This window comes from Salvia hispanica, chromosome 3, assembly GCF_029641045.1.
Source record: "Salvia hispanica isolate PSC_SH4W2 chromosome 3, Shi_PSC_v1, whole genome shotgun sequence".
Taxonomy (NCBI): Eukaryota; Viridiplantae; Streptophyta; class Magnoliopsida; order Lamiales; family Lamiaceae; genus Salvia; species Salvia hispanica.
Window position 1 is genome coordinate 14,800,102 of NC_142694.1, and position 21,841 is coordinate 14,821,942.

Genomic DNA, 21,841 nt, shown 5'->3' on the forward strand with positions numbered 1-21,841 from the left:
CACGAAGATGATGTCGCAGATATCATGGTAGCGTGTATCATATTGCACAATATGATAATAGAAGATGAAGGATTTGCTGCAGAACGTTGGGCGCCGGAAGATGGTGCAAGTACAAGTCACGGTGTTGCCTCCGCGCCGATACATATGGGTGTACCACGTAGTAATGAATATCTGATCCAACGTTTCGCTGATATACGCCGGAGCACAGCCCATGACCAACTCCAGGTCGATTTGATCGAAGAGATCTGGGCACGTAGGGGATGCGGCGTAGCATGAACAACATGTGTGATTTCCGTAGATCAAATTTTCGTTGTAATTTTCCTCTCACTTTAATCCGACGAAAATTTAGTTTTCAATTTTAATTTTATTGCACTAGCCGTTTTTCTCGAATTATTTTTAGTCCGATAATTTGTAATTGAATTAAAATATACAACAAGAAAAATAAAGTGAAAGTTGTCCACCAAAAGTGTCCACTATTGCTGCGGACACTTTTTTTTGTGGCTGTGGACAAATAAAATGGGGCTATGGACAAAAAAAAAAAGTTGTCCACCAAAAGTTGTCCACCTATAGTGGATGCTCTAATGGATCATCTTAGTTGAGACAAACTAAAAAGGAAAGTGGGTCATTTTCAATGGGACGGAGGGAGTAATATTTTTTTGTGAGTTAATGAATAGAAAGTAGAGTAAGAGAGATAAAATATAGAGATGACATTGTTTTGAGAAGGGAAAGTATTATTTTAATATTAAAATATATATTAAATATTATATTTATTTTTTATATAATCTTACGTTTCGAAGGGCTGGATCCGCCACTGCATTTTCAGAGAAAACGACCGAAGAGAAGTTAAAGATCGTGGGCGAAATTGCTACTGTTGGGAAGACACTGGTCCAGAGCCGCATCGCCGGTAATCTCTGCCGGGATGCGGCCTCGTACCTCGTCCGGATCCTGGACAGAGTGACGGTGGCGGCCAGAGAAGGGCCGGCAGAGCTGCCTGCTCTGGGCCTTAACTTGTCTAAGGCATATGATGAGGCCGGAAACCATCTCGCAAAAATGGAGAAAAAGGTAGACGACTTCTCAACTGAAAGGAAATGGTCTCATTGTCGCTACATAGCTTATCCTGCTGTCGCCTTTTTCTGCCTCATTATTGTATCGATCTGTTTACCTGAGGGCGGCAAACACAGTGAGGTGAAAAAGGTTTCCGTCAACACCTCCCAACCAGTGGTGGATCCGGGGGGGGGGGGGGGGGCAGGGGGTGGCGGTCGCCCCTCCCCCGGCGGCCAAGAGGGTCAAATTTGTCCTATGGGTTGGCCGGAAAAAGCCATGGTCGCCCCCTCCGTCGAAAAAAATTGAGGAGGAAGAAAACCTGTGATGAAGTGAGTGGCCGTGGAGAACCTTCCAAGATGAGAAGGTGACTTGAGAATTGAGAGGAGAAGGTAATTTGAATAAACGACGCCGACGGTAATTGAGATTGGGGTTCGTTCGGTGAAATGGGGAAGGAAGCTTGGGAAGAAGATGACCATTGGGCTTATTTGGAGAAAGATAAGGTTTAATGAATTGATCTTTTGTTGGGCTAAATCTATAGAAGGGCCCATATATTTTACTTAAAGTACAATAATTTACAATATGGAATGCACATTTTTTTTTAATTATACTTTACTTGGAAAATTGTATATACTATATTTTAGAAAATTATACTCAATTATATTATAGATAAAATGTAAAAATGAATAGTATTACCTCAAATTATACATTTAATCCAATTGTACTAAACATATCACTTACTCTTATCTTTATTATATATTTTTTTATTAATTTTTTATAATTTGGCCTTTGATATTCCTAGTATAATTTTATGACATCAAGCAAAGTTTATTCTTCAATTATTTATAATAAAAGAATTTTAAAATACTTTTAAGATATGGGTACTTGTAGAAATTAATTTCACAGAGTGATACATCAATATTAATATACTCCCTCCACCCAATAAATATAAAATATTTAAATTTCGGGATTTTATATACTTCATCCGTTCCAAGGAAGATGACCCCTTTCTTGGACGGCACGGGATTTTATGCAAATTTATTTTGTGTGTTGAGAGGAGAGAGTAAAGTAAGAGAGATGGAATAAAGTAGAGATAAATGTGTTTCCATTTTAAGTAATGGGTCATCTTAGTTGAGACAAACTAAAAAGGAAAGTGAGTCATCTTCAATGGGACGGAGGGAGTAATATTTTTTTGTGAGTTAATGAATAGAAAGTAGAGTAAGAGAGATAAAATATAGAGATGACATTGTTTTGAGAAGGGAAAGTATTATTTTATTATTAAAATATATATTAAATATTATATTTATTTTTTATATAATTTTAATAAATTTCGCCCCCTCCGTTTCGAAGGGCTGGATCCGCCACTGCATTTTCAGAGAAAACGACCGAGGAGAAGTTAAAGATCGTGGGCGAGATTGCTACTGTTGGGAAGACACTGGTCCAGAGCCGCATCGCCGGTAATCTCTGCCGGGATGCGGAGAGTGGTGCCCTGGCATCGTACCTCGTCCGGATCCTGGACAGAGTGACAGTGGCGGCCAGAGAAGGGCCGGCAGAGCTGCCTGCTCTGGGCCTTAACTTGTCTAAGGCATATGATGAGGCCGGAAACCATCTCGCGAAAATGGAGAAAAAGGTAGACGACTTCTCAACCTAAAGGAAATGGTCTCATTGTCGCTACATAGCTTATCTTGCTGTCGCCTTTTTCTGCCTCATTATTGTATCGATCTGTTTACCTAAGGGCGGCAAAATCTTGTGACCCCTTTGCGGCTGGATCCGCCACTGGTTACCTCTATATTCAAAATCTTGTGACCCCTTTGCGGAACCCATACAGCTTGCGGATGAATCTGCGAACACGACAATCATACACAAAATCGTTACTATTGATCTCGAGAATAACACAACCAGTCGTCCACCATTGATGTCTCCATGGATCATCAGCGAGACACGCTGCTGATGCTCTTATCTCTTGTTATCAGACAAAATCAATTGTTCATCTTATCATATATCATTTTGAACTTAAAATGTAGTGTCAATTTTTTTAATGGTTTATTTAAGATAATATTAACATTATGAAAAATGATATAGCTTCTAAAACTCGTATATCTAAAAGGGTAAATTGCTTAAAAAGTCACAAACTTTGGTGAAAGTTTGGTTTTTCTCACAAACTATAAAAGTTGCGCCTAAAGTCACGAACTTTATCGGATCGTGCAAATTTCCCAAACTACCTGATCGTGCATTTTTTCAGAAATTTTTCCAAGTCACACTTCCGACATGCCACGTGGGATAATTTTTTAACGGAAATATGTCGTCGGATCGGGTAGTATGGGAAATTTGCACGATCCGATAAAGTTAGAGACTTTAGGCGCAACTTTTATAGTTTGTGAGAAAAACCAAACTTTTTTCTTAAAAATAGAATCTCATTCATTTTTGGCCATTTTCTTATAAATAAAAACTTTCTATTTTAGGAAACTTCTCATTTCTCTAATGTAATGAGGTGAGACCCATTTTCCACTAACACACATTTTCTTTCTGTGTGTCTCTTATTTTACCTATTTTGCATCAAAGGATTAAATGGTGCGCCCCTTCTTCTTACTCCCCAATCTCCATCACTATATCATGCGCCACAGCGTTGCAGCCGACATTGCGAGCTTTGTCGGCCTTGCCCCTCCACATCTCATTGTCGATCAAAATGCCGAAGCTCCGCAATGATAGAAAACATATATATGGTTGTATCACCTTGTTGCAAGCAATCTACTATTGGAATGAATTAACAAACTTTTTTTGAATAGAAATTTCTTGCACTAGAGTTCATTTTTAAAATACCTCAATATTACCCATTTCAATTTTAATTAGTGAATGCCATCTTGTTTTTATACGCGCAAACATATAAATCTATATATATGGACAGTGGCAAAGCCATAATTTTAATGATGGGGGGCAATATATTGTTGATAATTATGAGATATTTTTAGTATCGTTGTCTCTAGAAACAACTACAATATAAGTTGTTGGGGCGGCGAGAAATGTAGCTTATATACCACGCACGCGGACTACCTATTTATATATGTTGTACTTGTAAATTTTAATTTTTTCATTCCAATTTTAATTACTCATTATTTTGATCAGTCATAATTGAAATGTATCTTGTCGCTCTAACCGCAGACATATAAATATATATGGAGGGATGTGATCAAATGAAAACTTTAAATATTGTACAAACTCAAAACTATGATCTGGATCATTGAAAAATGTCAACAGAAAAAAAAAAAACATCAATAGGAAAATACCAACAGAATTTCAACGGTAGTCAATGATTGATGCTGTGTTAATATTGTGTTGACATTAAAATCTTAAAATTTTACACTTTGTTGATATGGTATTGAAACTGTATTGAAGCTGTGTCGATGTGTTTTAGTTCAATCGGTTTACTATTAGCATATCTTTTCCCTAACCAAATTGCCATATTATTTCTTTTTAAATAATACTTACTAAAAATGTGATTTGTAAGATTTATGATAAAATCTCACGCATTTTCGAGCAGCTTCATCAAAAAGTTAATATGTTAATATTTATTTTAAATTAATTTTAAAAACAAAATGCATAAAGAGTCCAATTAAGTGGAGTACGTTTATGACTTTTAGTTTTTATTCAAATCCATTTACGAATATTGGTCGTGTGAAGCATTTGATTGTTTTAGTTAATCATCAAGAGGTACTTTTGTTATTGTATTGATTTTGCTGCAATTTGTATTGTTTTAAGGCTTAATTTCGATTATGATTATGACATGACTTAAACCATGTCACTTATTTTATTTTATTATATTGGACTACTCAAATGTTTGGGGAAAACGAAAGTAATTTTTTGGTTTTGCATTTGTCGTGAACATGAATAGGCATTTATTGATTTGGGTACAATTTATGTTGGAGAAGATTGCACAATATCAGACAAAAGATACAAGAGCATATTTCCTTACCAAAGATAGAAGATTGTAATCAATGTAATTATGCTAATTAGGTTTATCATGTATAGGAATCCTTAGCACTATATATTGGTACTATGTGTACAATGTAAATCATCAAGAAATAATACACATATTTTCTACCGATCCTTTAATCATGGTATCAGAGCAGGTTAAATCTTGGCTCAGAACAATATCATCATAGCCACAACATACCAAACTCTCGACCCCATAGCCAAAAGCAACCACAGAAATCAAATCCTACATCAGAAACAATGTCAGACACCGAGGAGGATACAAAAACTGATCAGACAACGTCAACAAAATTGAGGAACAACAAGAACATCATCGTTCCGTTCAAACTGAACGGAAATAATTACCAAATCTGGTCATGATCGATGAAAGTGAAGATAGGAGGCCGAGGGGCCTACTCGTACATCAGGAAGGACCCTCCTAAACCCGGAAGCAAGGGGTACGACGACTGGGAGAAAGACAATCTGGTCGTCTTTTCATGGATCGTCGACAATATCGAAGACGATATTATCAGCGACTTTGCACATCACCTAACCTCGAAGGCGTTATGGGATAGCCTCAGGGTAACTTATGAAAGCAAGGCAGATCCGTATCTCATCTATGACCTGGAAGAAAAGGCAATCAACATTAGACAAGGAAATCTCGATCTGGAGACATACTACCGGAAAATAAATGGGTTGTGGATCAATATTGATCGCTGCCAGAAGCAACCAATCACGTGCTGTGACAAAGGCGTCGACCAATTTCGTGAATTCTCCAACAGCAAGTGATTGATCAAATTCTTAACCGGACTGAATCAAGAGTATAACTCAATTAGGAGAGACATCCTCAAAGATGAATCAAATACATCCCTTGAAGAAGCCTACGGCTGGGTGAAGCGAGAAGCTGCCCGGAGGAGCATCAATACATCCTCTCAAACCACTGGAGATATCGACGGCGGAGGAACCGATTCGAAATCCGGTGGAGGAATTGGGCACGGTCTCGCCCCCCAGAGCCACCGCCCTAACTCTCGCGGACCGCCACGACCCACCACAGCCACCCACCGACCGGGAAGCAAGCCGGACAAATCTTGATTGATCTGCTCTCATTGCGGGAAACCTAGGCATACCCGGGAGGAATGCTTCCTCTTAATCAGATATCCGGAGTGGTGGGAGGAGAAGCAGAAGGCACGAGCTCAGGCGAAGGTGGCGGTCGCCGTCAATGGAGGAGGGCAGCAGGGGCAATTTGCTACCGGAATGAACGAACCGGCGGCGGCTGACCAAGGGAAGCCGCCGGGAGCTTCGACCAGCGGCGGTGGCGTGCGGGGGATCGGCAATTTCGCCGAGAGGGCAGAGGAAATGAGAAGCGGCGCCGGCGATAGAGGTAAAGGGTTTGGTTTTGAACCAAACCCTAGTATTGATCGAAATTATAATTTTGAAACCCATGAAAAATACTTATCTCATAATATACCCCACTCTATTAAAAAGAGACCCCCAGGCTGTGTGATATATAAACAACCGCCCCATACTTTGATTAAATCCTGAAAAAGCCCAAATATGTGTAGTTTTGTGTCAAAAAACTCTTTTTCACCTCTAGAAAATGTTTCCGCTGCATTTCATGTTTATAATGATGATAGAACAAGAACTAAGGGTTAGATTTTTTATTGTGGAGCCACAGACGCTATGACCCCCAATAGAGATGATTTTAGTAGATATGATACAGTCATTGATACATATATTGAGACTGCAAATGGAGAATTGACTACTGTTATTGGGTCAGGAACCATTGATATATCCCCTACACTCCGTTTGTCGGACTGTTTACATGTTCTTACATTATCTCAGAGATTGATGTCTATTAGTTATGTGATTAGAGATCTGAATTGTACACTTCTGATGCACCCCACTTTTTGTATGTTACAGGATATTCAGACGAGGAGGATTCTTGTGCATGACACTGAGAAGCAAGGACTTTACTATGTGGATGAGATAGTTCAACATGGCAATGCGATGCTGGCTCACGGATCCACGAAACAAGAAATTTGGTTGTGGCAGCGATGACTAGGACACCCTTCTCCTGGTTACTTCAAACTTTTTTTTTCCGAACATTTCAATTCATGCTGATTTTCATGTGAAACATGTGTTTTGGCGAAGAGCCATAGACAGTCTTTTAAACCTACAAACACTTGTATGAAACCATTTTTTCCTTGATACATTCTGATGTGTGGGTTCCCACACCAATTACTGGTGGGGGCAGTTTTCATTATTTTGTGATATTTGTGGATGATTGCACTAGCATGACTTGGATATATTTTTTAAAACATAAATCTGAAGTTGTCGACAATTTATCCTTTTCTATAAAATGATCCAAAACCAATTCCAGACCACGATCAAAACCCCTTAGATCAGACAATGGGAGAGAATTCCTTAACGGTTCAATGACCCAGTTTTATAAAGACAAGGGAATAATCCACCAAACATCTTGTGCCTACACACCAGAACATAATGGGGTAGCCGAAAGGAAAAATAGAACAATCCTCGAGATGACCCGAGCCATAATGATCGAATCTAAAGTACCAAAATATTTTTGGCCCGAAGCCATAGCCACATCTGTCTTCCTCATGAACCGACTTCCTACAAAAATTCTCAACAAGAAAACCCCACTTGATATCCTATCCACAAAGACCAAAGTTCCTCAACACCTAAACCTTTCCCCAAAAGTTTTCGGTTGCACCTTCTATGTCCATATCCCGAAACACGAGAGAACCAAACTATCACCCTGTGCAACCAAATGTGTCTTCCTTGGGTATGGGATAAACCAGAAGAGATACCGATGCTTCGACCCCCACACAAAAAAAATCACCACCACCATGAACTGTAATTTCCTAGAAACCGAGTTCTTCTACTAGACCCACCTTAGTAGTCAGGGGGAGGGGGAGAGTGAACCATGTAGTTCATCGGACTGCCTAAATTGGGTTGTGCCACTTCCAAACTCTTCGATTGAGGATCTAACAGAACTAGTTGTCATTGCCGCCGAGCAAATCTTACCACAAGAGTCATCTCATCTGCGATCCATAGATCCTCCTAAAATGATATCCGAGGTAATCCCTGAACCAAGTCCCAATGAAAATACAGTTTCTCCTAACCCTATGAGTACAGAGTATCTAGGAGAAGACAACACAGTGGACAGTGACACTGGGAGGTATATTCTTCCTCATCAGACGACAAGAGGAATCCCACCAAAGAAGTATTCTCCCGAAAAGATTGGGAAGAAGAGCCGTTATGGAGTAGCAAACTTCGTGCAAGGGAATTTGGCTAAAATGGCACGAGCCTTTGAAGCCGCATTGTATGAAGAAGAAGATATTCCACAATCGGCAGAGGAAGCGATGAAACACAAACACTGGAGGGATGCTATGATCACAGAGATGAGAGCACTGATGAGGTACAACACGTGGGTGAAGGGCAAGTTGCCTGAAGGAGTGAAGACAGTTGGGTGCAGATGGGTGTTTACTATAAAGCGAAGGCCGGACGACACGATAGAAAGGTACAAAGCCAGACTCGTGGCAAAAGGATACACCCAGACTTATGGTATTGACTGTGATGAGACTTTTTCACCTGTGGCGAAGATTAATACTCTGAGAGTGTTATTTTCAATTGCTGCTAACAAGGATTGGCCGCTTCACCAGTTCGATGTGACCAATGTCTTCTTGCATGGGGAGCTACCAAAACCAGTGTTCATGGAGCCTCCCCCGGTTTTACCAATGAGTTCCAGGTTGAGGAGGTGTGCCAATTGAAAAATACGTTGTATGGACTTAAGCAATCTCCAAGGGCATGGTTTGGAAGGTTCACTGAGGTGATGAAGAAGTATGGATACAAACAGAGCAACTCCGACCACACACTATTCATCAAGAAGAGAGAAGGTAAACTTACGTGTCTGATTATATATGTAGATGACATGATTATCACCGGAGATGATACAAGGAGATGACCGAGCTAAGGAGAAACTTATTCACCGAATTCGAGATGCAGGATCTAGGACTCCTTAAGTACTTCTTGGGAATTGAGGAGCTAAGGTTGAAGAAGGGAATTTTCATAAATCAAAGGAAGTACATACTCAACCTCTTGGCAGAAGTCGGGATGTTAGACGGTAAGCCTGCAGAGACTCCAATGGTCCAAAATCACGGATTACAGATGAAAAAGGAAGCAAAACTGGCGGACAGAGGGAGATATCAGAGGCTAGTTGGAAAATTGATTTATTTATCTCACACTAGGCCAGACATTGCCTACGCCGTGGGAATAGTAAGTCAGTTTATGCATGCACCGCAAGAGGAACACTGGGAAGCAGCTATAAGGATCGTCTGATACTTGAAGGGGACAACAGAGCATGGACTTCTGTTTGAGAAACATGAGCACTTGGAAATACATGGATTTACTGATGCAGATTGGGCAGGTAATCCGAATGACAGGAAATCAAATGCAGGATATTTTACCTTTGTTGGGGGGAATCTTGTGACTTGGAGAAGCAAGAAACAGAAAGTGGTGGCACTATCTAGTGTAGGATTCAGAATCCTGGAAAGTTGTACTAACTTTCCTTGTTCTCGGATTCAGATTTCTTTCCCGGTTTGATTAAAAACCGAAACAAACACAGGAATTTAAAATTTAAGGAATCAGATTACTTTCCCAGACAGAATCCTGGCAACCAAACATGGCCTTATGTTATTTTGCCATAGTTACATTTTATATTATGGCTAATTTACTCTAGGGAAATTATTTTTTGACATTATGAAAATACCATAATTAAATAGTAATTGCATAATATTTACAAATTATTGCTTAGCTAGGGGAAGGGGGATGGATATGCGCTCATGCCTTAAATTCATCCCTTTATTGCACTATTTATGGTCTAACACCAATTTTTTATTTTTTATTTATTTTATCACAATCCTTATTCAAGAAAGAGCACACACAATCCACCATTTCATCTTATTATTTTATTTTTATTTTTTCAATCAATTTAGTTTGAAGTAAATATAATATTAAAATCCTAAAAAATTGTATTTTATTGAAAATCACATAATTAAAATCCTAAAGTTACAATTTATTGTAACCAATAAAATACATAATCTAAACTCAAAATATTAATAATGATTGTCAAATTCTCCCAATTGTGTTAAGATGTATTTTTATCCATTTAGTCATCAGATGAATTGTTACAATCGTAGGTCATACTTGAATTGAGAGAGAAATTATAGATATGGAGGGATGTGGTTTCTTTCACTTTTGAAGTAGGCCAACAGTGGGAAGCTCACACAACCGGACTATTAAGCTTAGTGGTAGATAGAGCGCATGTACCCCTAATAATTGCGTTGTTATATCTAAGCTGTGTAGGCTCTCCGCCATATTGCAAATTCAAGCTATTAGTTTAGTCTTAGTGGTACGTAGGATACACTACTATAATTTTATAGTTGTATTTGAGTTGTGAAAACTTTTAGCCAGTGTTTTAAAAACTGGATCGAACTGGTTTGGCCGCAAGCCGGTTGCTTTGTCCGGTTTACACAAATTATTAAGCTTTTCTCAAAAATTAAAACTTCTCCTGATGGGTGACGAACCCTTAAGCTCTTATTCATTCTTTTAATACCTCCTTCACCACTAAACCACTTCCATCATTGTGAGTAAACTTGAACTATAATTAATAATATATCTAATGAACAAAATTTATTATCTATACTAACTATAGTACTCAATTATTATTAACAATTTAAATGTAATATATTTTAAATTAGCTGGCTTTTTATATAATATAGGGTTAATTATATTTATAATATATTATATTATAATGAAACTTTATCATATAATTTAAACATTTGCACATATAATTTAATTATATTCATCATGTACTAAATTTAAATTATGTTTAACATTTTTTTTAGTATTAATCATTCATTAAATGTGATATTCATGGTTTAATTTTTTTTTTTATAATTTATGATTAATTATAGTTTATACTTTATATATACTATTCTATAATTAATTATTTATATAATATAGTATTCCGGTTGGACCAGTGGTCTACCAGATTGTATCAGTTGAACTATGAACCAATAGTCTTGTAGTTTCATTCACCGGTCCGGTTTTTAAAACATTGCTTTTAGCCATATGGTTAACTCAATGTATTCATCGGCGCTCGACCATGAGACATGGACGCACATTAGCACGACGTACTCCTCTATTCGACAATTTATTAAAATCTGCATTCATAAAGTCTGAGCAAACACTTACAAATTATCTTCCTGCAAAATGTAAATATTATTCTCTTGAATTTCTTGAGAAATTATAACCTTATTTGACCTGTGAAAATAAATTGGATTCTACAGAAGCCCAATTATCCGTTCACTTGGCCCAGCCAAAGTCGGCTCAGAATCTCATTTAAATCTCTCTCTCTCTCTCTCTCTCTCTCTCTCTCTCTCTCTCCTCTGCTCTTCTTTTCGCTTTCTCTCTTGCTCGCATACAGCCAAACCAGGTAAATAATCGATGAATTCAGCTTCCGCCAGCTACTTTTAATCAATCTCCCTTCGAATGTTTAGGGTTTTAAGAATCCAATCAATTTTGAATGATTAAAGTTACAATCTTGAAACTATTTTAGCAATTTCTGCTTGATTGTAAGATGACGCGCGTTAGTTTCTGCAAGAGCTGAACTATTACAATGCTTTGTGATGTTAATCGATTGAATAATATCATCAATTTGCCCTCGTTAATTTGTTTTTTTTTGTGTGGGGTGAATAAATTGGGGTCTATTGAGTAGAATTAATTTTGTTCATGCAGTGGTTTGTGTTTGGGTTAGGTTTAGGGCTGATTAATTGTGAGGTTAATAGCTTGAATTTTAGACTCCTATACTAATCAATCTCACAATTAGTAGAATTAGCATTAACGGGGGAAATTGAATATAGTCTGGTATTTCAATTTCATAAAGCACAGTGTTTAAACAGTTGCTAGGTAGCGAACTAGGCTGCATCTTGATGGGGTTATGCAATGCTGGGCAGGCTCACCCAGTCACTTGGTTAAAGATTAAGCTCATAATGGAAGTACTAATAATTTGCATCAAACTTGTATGGCAGTGGATCCCGGTTCTGAAAAAAATGACTCTTAGTTGAAATTGATCTTTTTTGTTTTCTGATTGCAGTTATTATAAAAGAAATATACTGAGGGATATAAACAAGGTTTTTTGCTCTGGTCATGGATTCTTTCGCACATATTCAGGTATGTGTAATCTTGCCATATCATTCAATGTAATTTTGCTTCTGTGGCAGTGTTTATGTTAATTTCTGACGGTGTACATGGGAATTTGTAGTGTCGGGGTTGGTACCTTGTGTTTATCAGTTTATGACTTATACTGTTGAATGTTGATTAACATTCAGTTAGACTAGACTGATGTCGGGGGCTTGAAATTTTGGTAACATGTTAACTTTGAAATTGTGTGAATCGTATTCTTCTTTGTCCTTATTAAGTTGCGTTTAAAACCAAGCAATGCTATTTCATATAGTGATGAGAAGGCTATATCATTGTTGACCAAATTTGAATAGATAGGACAATGCTTATGTTAATTTTTATGCTGATGTAACATATAGTTCTTGAGTTTCTCTTGAGAATTTGCTTGTTTGTAGTTTACTAGAGTTCTGCATTTGTTTGGCTAATACTTCAGTTAACTATTTGGGAGATACAAAAACTTGGTGCAGTATAAAGTTATAAATATAATTATTCTAGTTGTGGTTGTGATATGATCTTGATCTAAGGATTAGGATGGGCATGTGAATTTGCAACAATACTTTTTGTGTTAGGTAAAAAAGGTGTAGGCTACCTCGGTGTGCAATTACCTGTCCAAGTATGTTTGAAAGGTGCAATCAAGATAACTCTTTACTAATTAACACATAACTTAAATGAATGTTTTCAAAAGCGGAGCACACGAGACTCAACTGGCAATCGCCTCAAGGTGGCTCGGGCGATCTATAACCTTTCAATCCCTAAACCCAAAGCCTTCGAATCTTATTAAATCTGTTTTTCCTAAAATAACTCAAAAAATACAATGAACATTCAAATCTCATAAGATATTTTCCCTTCATATCTGATCAGAATCCCTTCAAATCCTCTAAAAATAATGAACATTCAAACATTTCTTCTCTTACTCTTCTTATTTAATTCTTTCTTCTCATTGGACTCAAATTCTTCCTGCACATCGCTGGAAAAGAAGACCCACATCTGTTGGTGCGGCCTGATTCATAGGGGCGTGCGCCCTGAACCCTGGATTTACCTAATCACCCTGCGTTCCTTACTGCTTTAAATGTATTCAACATGAAGAACATGTTCTTAAATCTTAAATTATGGAAACTACCTGGGATATTTTACGTTAGAGTATAAAATCATAGATCATTCCTTTTCTATGGCCCATGGCCCACAGCCCACAAATATAATTCCATATTTCATATTCTTGCAAGAGGCGAACTGAATCCGTACTCATCAATTTTGTAAACCATCTCCATTTTTATCGCATCTGAGCCTTTCATCTAAAACAATATCTCTTACACCTCTGTCAATGCTAAGAAACACTAGAGAACATATTTATTGAGTCATACCACCTAGCCACCGATATTTTGTCTAAAAATAACGAATATAAGTATCAAGGTAAAGATCAGTCTTTTTCACTATTATTAATTGGTTCACCCACCAATTACGTTGATCCAGTTTGTGTGCCCAAGCGATCTGGGTAAAATTGATCCTTGAATCAGAATATGGTGGAAAAGCTTCTCGTTAGTGATAAAAGGTTTTCATAAATTATACTCCTAGATCTCTCAAATTATTACTATTAGAATCAAGCATACATCAATGCATTTACTGTATTATTACTTTATTTCTCAGAAGCATGTTTATCTGAGTGATCTATTCAGTATTCACATAATCTTGGCTTGGCAAATTCTGTCTCCAGCATAATATAATTACTCCCTTTGACTCCAGTCACTCCACAAGTAAAATATTTTTAACATCAGATATTTAGATGATCTCACTCGAACTATGATGGTATTCTAACAACTTTTGCTTTCCTCCAAGTCATTTTGATGGATTGGAAACATGTGTTTCTTCTGATATCTGATGTCTGACAAGAGTATCTGGGTAGATTTGTTTGGAGTTATGGAAGGAAAGAATCATAAAATTTGGAAGCTTGATGTCATTATTTCCTCTTCATGAGTTGTGATAATGAATGAAGTTTTGGGTGATCTATGAATGAGAGTTTAAATTTGACTATGATGCTGTAATTTCTAATTTTAATATATTTCAAAACATGCTAGACTTTATAGTCCAACTGTACCAGACAACCTATTTTTTCTATTTTGAAGCTAGCTAAAGCTTTTTATATGTTTAAATGTACACTAAACAAATTTTCATTCGATCAATGTAACTGATTTACCTTCTGGCTTTAGGATATTTTTCTGGAGTTTCGTGCTGGGAAAATGCTTATGGATGGAACACGTGTGCTCCCTGATTCACGTAAAGGGCTTGTTCGTATTGGGAGGGTAAGAGAAGAAACAACTCATTTTCATCACACTCCGTGATAATTTCTCTAGCCTTTTATATTCTTTCTTCCCAAATTAAGTACTTTGCCCTCTGCAATAGATTTAGTGAATCTATGGTGCATCTTGATTCTTGAATTTCTATCATTTCAATAATCATCAATGTGTACCTTTTGCAGGGTGAAGAAGGGCTGGTCCATTTCCAATGGCTCGACAGATCCCTAAACATAGTGGAGGATGTATCCTAGTCCATCTTTCATTGGACTGATTGCCTTATTTATGTTCACTAGTTCCATTTTCAATCTAATATTTAGTTTTGTGTTCCTTAATAAGTTGGATTTAGGACCAAATTGTTTTCCCTGACGAGGCAGGTTTTGAAAAGGTACATCTTTCTGTCATTGTTTGGAATATCGTACCTGAGGATATCTTCAATAACTATTTTTTCTTCTAATAATTTGCATATATCTCATTTTGTCTCTATTTTTTTCAGGTTAACCAATCTTCTGGAAGAGTATACATCCTGAAGTTTCTTACGGATGACAGAAAGTTCTTCTTCTGGATGCAGGTTAAATCATGAGTTGCCTTTGCACATTCGGGCGCAATATGTCTATAATTCACAAATTTTATTTGCTTTTATCTGTTTCAGGAGCCCAGACCCGAGAATGATACACAGTTATGCAACTCAGTCAATTTCTACCTGAATCAACCTCTAGGTATTTAGGCTACGACCTTATTTGATAATTTTCTGTGCCAGAAGTAAGGGCCATGGTTTCTATGTTCTTCTTACACCTCCTTTAATGTCAAACAGAGTTAGCTGTCAATGAAGAACCAGATTCTTCCGTCCCTTTACAAACTGCGGAAATGGTTCTTGAAGAAGATATCTCATCCAGGTATATTTAACATTAGAAACCTGTTTAGTGATAGCTCACATGGATAAGATCCTCTGTTCTTATCTAAATTTGAGTCAGACTAATACCTCATGTATCAGTAGGAGCTCGTTGGAGAATCTCTAACTTGGTGCTGCATTTACTTTCACAGGGCTGGAGATTTGGTAGGTCCTAGCATGGGTGCAGAAGCAAGTAGTGATGTAACATCTGCAGGACCTGTAAAGTTGGCAGATCTGCAACGGATACTTAGCAACATAGGATCTTCAGGTATTCTTCATTAAGTTATATAATGAAAAATTGAATTTTCCTTAGGTTACATATTACTTCCTCACTGATTAAAACTTATATCTACTTGCTTCATGATGTAGATGCACAGGAAGACCCAGATGCAGGTATGATATTTCGTTTGCAAGTTTTGCGTTTGGTTATTATAACCCCCCTCCCCCTCTCAACTTTATGATTTTCTAATCTTCTGGTTGTTTAGGCTTAGGATTAGGTGATATCTTAAGGCCGGAACTCTTATTGCCTCATATTCAAGAGCTATACTTAGATAAAGAATTGATGTCATATTTACCTGAGGTTAGTTTTTACTCTGGCCCTCTCAGCAATCCGTTTCATTCTATCTGCGACATTATTAAGAAGTCTCTCTCCGTAGCTACCAGGAACGTGGACTCCAGAGGAGTTGCTGGAACTTCTGCAGAGCCCTCCATTCCGCCAACAACTAGATTCGTTTACTTATGTAAGGCTCTCTTATCCACTTTTTCTTTCCCAATCACCTTATTGTCTGTGATAATCATCTTACGCCGAATGAAATAGAAAATTGGCTTGAGAATAATCTTGTTTGCTACTTTTCAAGTGTGTGTTACATTTCATTTTCTTGTTTTTCTTATTTTAGGTGTTGCGCACGGGACAGGTGGATCTAACCCAGTTTGGTATAGATCCCAGTCAATGTAAGTATAAAAATCTATCACATCTTCTTTATGCTTTTTAGAATACCATTTCATCTGATTAAGGGTGTGTTCTCTTTGGTCGCAATATTATCATAAGAAATGGAGTAATGTCCGGGAAAATTTAAAATCCCCGCCGGGGAAACTGAAACCTATCCACCACCTTACAGAATATATGCATATGCTTAACATTGTTGTTGCTGCCTAATTTGCCCCTTATTCAGATCTCCTATAAAAAACTTCATTAAATTTTATTTTTGATCTTCCTGCAGACAACTTCACTGTTCCATCGTTTCTCGAGGCCCTTGAAGACTCAGTTGCTAAGAAAAATGATGCTGAAGGCAGTGGTGACCTGAGGTCTCAGACATGTCAAGGAAGTGACGCGATGGATGAAGGTCATTAGCGTTGGACTAACACTTTGGTTATAGCTTCTGCTGCTGTTTTTTGTTCGACATCGTTGCTGATTATGTCGATGCCCTGCTCCATTTCTAGCCCAGCTTTGAAGATATTAGTCTCTTCACAAAATGTCAATTCATTTTGATACTTTCCTATATATTTCAAGATGTTTGCATGCTTCATTGCTTATATCTCTCTCTATATATATGATTTAACTGAAAGCAGAAACTGGTGACTTATTTAGACTTGTATTTGTGCTAAAACCATTCTGATTTTAATTTACTTCTGATTTTGCTGTATTTTCTTGTGCATGTCGTCGTTGCGTCGTACTCTCTATGTTCCAAGCTAATTGATTCATATTCCTTTTCAGACGCACTCTCTATGTTCCAAGTTAATTGATTCATATTCCTTTTCGGGACGTTGTAGTGTCATCTCTATATTTATACATCGCCGGTGTAAAATAACTTTATTAAGGCACAAAGGGTGCAAAAAATATGTAGTTATGGTAAAACACATGGCAGCAAGAAGATGCATTTGTAAAAATAGTAGTTTACAAACAATTCAAATGCAGTTCAACGTCTACCTGAGTTTGATCTCTCAAGCACCAACTCCTCCGGCGACTGATCGTAAAGGTCACACTCCTTGGGCGGCTCGCTCTTGCTTCTCCCGTTGCTCTTCGGAGGCTGCACTTCCCTCTCGCTCTCGCTCTTGCTCTTGCCTTGGGGGAAACTCTGTTCCTTGGGCGTCTTCGGGACTTCATATAGCGTTACACCGCCACCTCCGTTGCTCGGAACCATCTCCCCTCTATTCGTTTCTTGAGCCACAAGGGGCTCGAGTATCTCAATCACCTGACTCATCATGGGCCGCCCTTTCGGGTTCTGACTCAGACACTGATATGCCAGGTTGGCCACCTTCATGAGAATTCTCCCCGAGTATTGCCCCTCGATTCTTGGATCGAGTATTCGCACGAGCTTCTTGCTGTGGTTTAGTAGGGGCCGCGCCCACTCCACGAGGTTGTGCTCTCGGCTCGGCCGGCTCTTGTCCATCGCTCGCCGGCCAATCAGCATCTCCAGCAGAACTACTCCGAAGCCATAAACATCACTTCTTGCTGTCAAATGTCCTGAACAAGTACACGACAAAGCAACTTGTTAAAGATCGAGTGTTTGAAGGATTACACAATCGACAAGTTCAGAAATGTTCAACCATCGAAGCATGTAGTCGAAGTAAAACCCCTAGAGATGATGTACACATCAACATAGGACACACAATTAAACAGCAAAATTACATGATAGAAGTGGAAAGATGCACAATGCAACAACGAGACATTGCTAAAACCCGAAAATGTAAGCATTTACGATGAACGTTCGCTACTAGGGGGAAAAGCCAACATCCGATAAAGAGCATATAATGCTATAAACATCTTGATCATTTACAGTAAAAGTCTGCTATTGTTGGACTCACCAGTCATGACATACTCGGGAGCAGCATAACCATACGTGCCCATAACCCGTGTTGATACGTGTGTCTGATCACCAGTGGGGCCGACCCTAGCCAGTCCGAAATCAGAAAGCTTTGCATTGAAATCCTGCAGATTGTTTTCTTCACCTTAGCAATGAAGTTTAGTGTTAACTATAAAAAATAGAAACAAAACTGCATAACTGAAGGATATTCACATTGTTGCTTTTCAGTTGAATCAAGCATGATTTTTGTCAAGTCCAGAAATTTTGGAAAAAATCATTCATAATCTGCAGATTTCAACGTCAGACTCCGACTGACCAGATCAAGCAAAATGTTCGAAGTCTTGAAATCCCTGTAGATAATGGGCTTCTCCACTCCATGAAGAAATGCAAGCCCCTTTGCAGCATCCAAAGCAATCTTCAACCTTTGTTGCCACGTTAAAGTGGCGCGAACTCCTACAAGATGCAGATGTATCAGAAAGCTATTCACTAGCTAATACTCCATTACTCGTCACAAGAAGCTCAGCTAAAGCAAATGATAGGATGCATAGAGAAGTTTCGGTTTTTGGCTACTCACTTAAGAAAAGGTGTTTCTCCAAGCTCCCAGACGCCATATATTCATAGACCAACAGCCTATGGTCGCCCTCGCAGCAGTAGCCGATTAATTTCACCAGGTTAGGATGTCGGAGCTGCCCTAGATAATTAACTTCTGCCTGCAAGTGAACACTTCATCGTGAGATGTCTCAAAATAAAGGGAAGAATCTCTACAGTTCCCATAGGAAATAGGAGAGACTAAATGAATAAATTTAGTCAGTCTCTAAATCGAGAGTGAAACTCCATGTCGAATTGTGAAAGTAAGCTAATGAGTAAAACTTCTACCAGTTGTTAACTTGCAATCACGTGACGTAAAATTACCAGCCATTCTCTGTCCCCTTGTAGACCTTCGGGATCAAGCTCTTTAATGGCAACTTGGGTCATCTTATAGCCCGGGCGCAAGTTTTCATCCACGACACCTTTATAGACAATGCCAAAGCCACCCTCACCGAGCACTTGGTCGGGCCGGAAGTGCTTGGTCGCCAACTTCATTTCCTCATACGTGAAGATGTCAAGATCACCATTCCCCGGATTTTGTCGTAGATCCTTGACATTTTTGGGGATTATCACAAAACCATTCGAACCAACAGAGCCCCCTTTCGAATGAGCAGTATCTGTATGAGCATCTTAGAATGTTAACAAACGAAATGAAGCGTATTCACTGGAAACTATACTTGTCCATGAATCATGATGCATCTGATTCAAAGTCATGGATAATTATGGTTTTTGGAAAGAGAGAGTACAATATTTTTTTCCAAGAGAGATTGACTCTATCGACTCGTGAGGTCTACTTTTCAACATTTCTATGTTTCATATCATCAGTTTCAGATAACAAACCAAACAAACATAAGATTCAATCGCACACTTTGCTGGACACTAACACGAAGTCATCCTCAGTTTTTGAAAAACCTTGGAATCTTCGACACAAACTAACTTTAATACAAAGCAAATCATACACAAATTATTTAAATTCTGATCTCTCCAAGAGAAATGAATCATTTCTATATGTAAGCCTCGGAATCAGTTTTATCGATTCCAGCTAAAAACTGAGATGCAAAGCAAATCATACACACTCTAGTGATATTTAAATTCTCTCAATTTCTCCCTCCAAGAAAAAGGAAGGATTTTTATTTGGAAACCAAGGAATCTTTGATTCAAGCTAACTGAAATGCAAATCAAATCATACACAGATTACTTAAATTCTCTCTTTACCCTTTACAAGAAAAAGGAAGCATTTCTATATGGAAACCTCGGATTATTCAATTCAAACTAACTGAACTGCAAAGCAAATCATGCACAAATCATTCAAATTCTCTCACCAAGAAAAAGGAAGGATTTCAATAAGGAAACCTCAGAATCTATGATTCAAACTAACTAAATGCAAAGCAAATCATACACAAACTATTCAAATTCTCTCTCACCCCCAAGAACAATGAAGCGTTTCTATATGCAAACCTCGGAATCTATGATTCAAAGTAACTAAAATGCTAAGAAAATCATACACAAACTATTTTTAAATTATCTTCCCTCCCCCCTCACGAAGAAAAACGAAGCATTTCTATATAGAAACCTTGAATCTCCAATTCAAACTAGCTAAAATGCAATGCAAATCTATTTAAATTCTCTTTCCCCCTTTCGCGAAGAACAACGAATCATTTCTATACAGAAACCTCGGATCCTTCGATTCCAAACATACACAAACTATTCAAATTCTCCCTCTTTCTCTTTCACCAAGACAAAGAAGCATCTCTATACATGGAAACCAAGAATCTTCGATTCAAACCAACTAAAATGCAAAGTAAATCATACACAAACTATTCAAATTCCCAATCCCTCCCAAAAAGAGGAATCATTTCTACACATGACAAGATATAAACAACTAAAAACAAGCAACAAAACCGAAGTAAGAGAAATTCAAGAAACCTGTTCTGTTACTTGAAAGCTTGCTCTCCGATTGCGGGTGCTCATCGCCTTCAACGCTGAAACAAGAACCCATTTTTCCTCAAACCAACTACACAAGATTCACATTTTCAGCTCCCACCATTTTGCACAACTGGATTCAACGCAAAGATTGAATCTTTCCCCCCTTCTCTATATCTGTGGCGATCTCAGCCCAAAAAAAGGAAGTTTTTTTTAGAAAAAACCCAAGTGGGTCGGCGGCAAAATGAATCTACCAATCAGGTAAGGAAAGGGGGCGGTGAAAAAAATGAAACTAACAGTTGCGAATTTAACTGTTGTTTTACTAGTGGGGGATGGTTTTTGAAAGTAACGATCTTTTGTTTTCCGGAATTCACAATGCCTCACTCAATAATGCTTGAAGAATTTTGTAGTACTATCAAACAAGATTGCCTTTGGCCCTACAAAGTCTACCAAAGATTATTGTTTCTAGCATGATGCCAGAGTGGAGCTTTGACTTATAAAAATTAAAAGATGTAAAAATCATGATATTTTGGTCCCTAGAGCAGTTTTAAATTTTGATTCAACCAAACGGCGCCGTTTACAAATAGACACGTAGATGACATTCGTTTAACTCATATGCTGTTAGAGTGTCCACTATACTAGAGCCGCGGCGCTTGGGCGCGAGCCGCGGCCCTCCTATAGTGCCGGCCACGAGCCGCGGCTCAGCCGCAGCTCCCCTTTTCTGAAACTTTTTTTTTTTTTTTTTTGTTTTTTAATTTCTTCTACAAATATACCCAACTTTCCCCAATTTTTTACACCATTCCAATCTCCACTCTTTTCATTTTATCACCAATTATACTTTTGAAAAATGAGTTCCGGCGATGAGTTCCAACAATTGGTGGATAGGGAGTTCGATGAACTCGTTCAGGAGGTGCAACGAGAAGCAGAAGAGGAGGAGGCGGCGGCGGCGTTCGTTCGCCCGTTCTATCATCGGCGGACCATCTGGCGTGACCATGTCGGGGCACACCATCGGTTAGTAGAAGACTACTTTGGCGATAACCCCCGTTACCCAGCAGAGATTTTCCGTCGCCGCT

At 38.3% G+C, this 21,841-nt stretch overlaps 2 protein-coding genes across 2 annotated transcripts; one reads left to right on the forward strand and one right to left on the reverse strand.

Moving 5' to 3' along the window:
* Window positions 1–11,450: 11,450 nt before the first annotated feature.
* On the forward strand, window positions 11,451–17,096 carry RPN13 (regulatory particle non-ATPase 13). The gene is made up of 14 exons (XM_048113405.2): window positions 11,451–11,527; window positions 12,188–12,264; window positions 14,478–14,570; window positions 14,747–14,806; window positions 14,911–14,949; window positions 15,058–15,132; window positions 15,214–15,280; window positions 15,376–15,457; window positions 15,606–15,721; window positions 15,823–15,846; window positions 15,939–16,033; window positions 16,110–16,193; window positions 16,350–16,404; window positions 16,674–17,096. Exons 2-14 carry the CDS (start codon window positions 12,241–12,243, stop codon window positions 16,802–16,804), a joined length of 945 nt encoding a protein of 314 aa, XP_047969362.1. The 5' UTR covers window positions 11,451–11,527; window positions 12,188–12,240; the 3' UTR covers window positions 16,805–17,096.
* A 155-nt stretch (window positions 17,097–17,251) lies between these two features.
* Window positions 17,252–21,165, reverse strand: LOC125213050 (putative serine/threonine-protein kinase PBL17). The gene is made up of 6 exons (XM_048113404.2): window positions 20,772–21,165; window positions 19,170–19,462; window positions 18,832–18,967; window positions 18,574–18,710; window positions 18,259–18,382; window positions 17,252–17,917 (listed from the first exon to the last, which is right to left on the reverse strand). The coding sequence occupies exons 1-6, from the start codon at window positions 20,842–20,844 to the stop codon at window positions 17,370–17,372; spliced, it is 1,311 nt and encodes a 436-aa protein (XP_047969361.1). The 5' UTR covers window positions 20,845–21,165; the 3' UTR covers window positions 17,252–17,369.
* Between the last annotated feature and the right edge of the window lie 676 nt (window positions 21,166–21,841).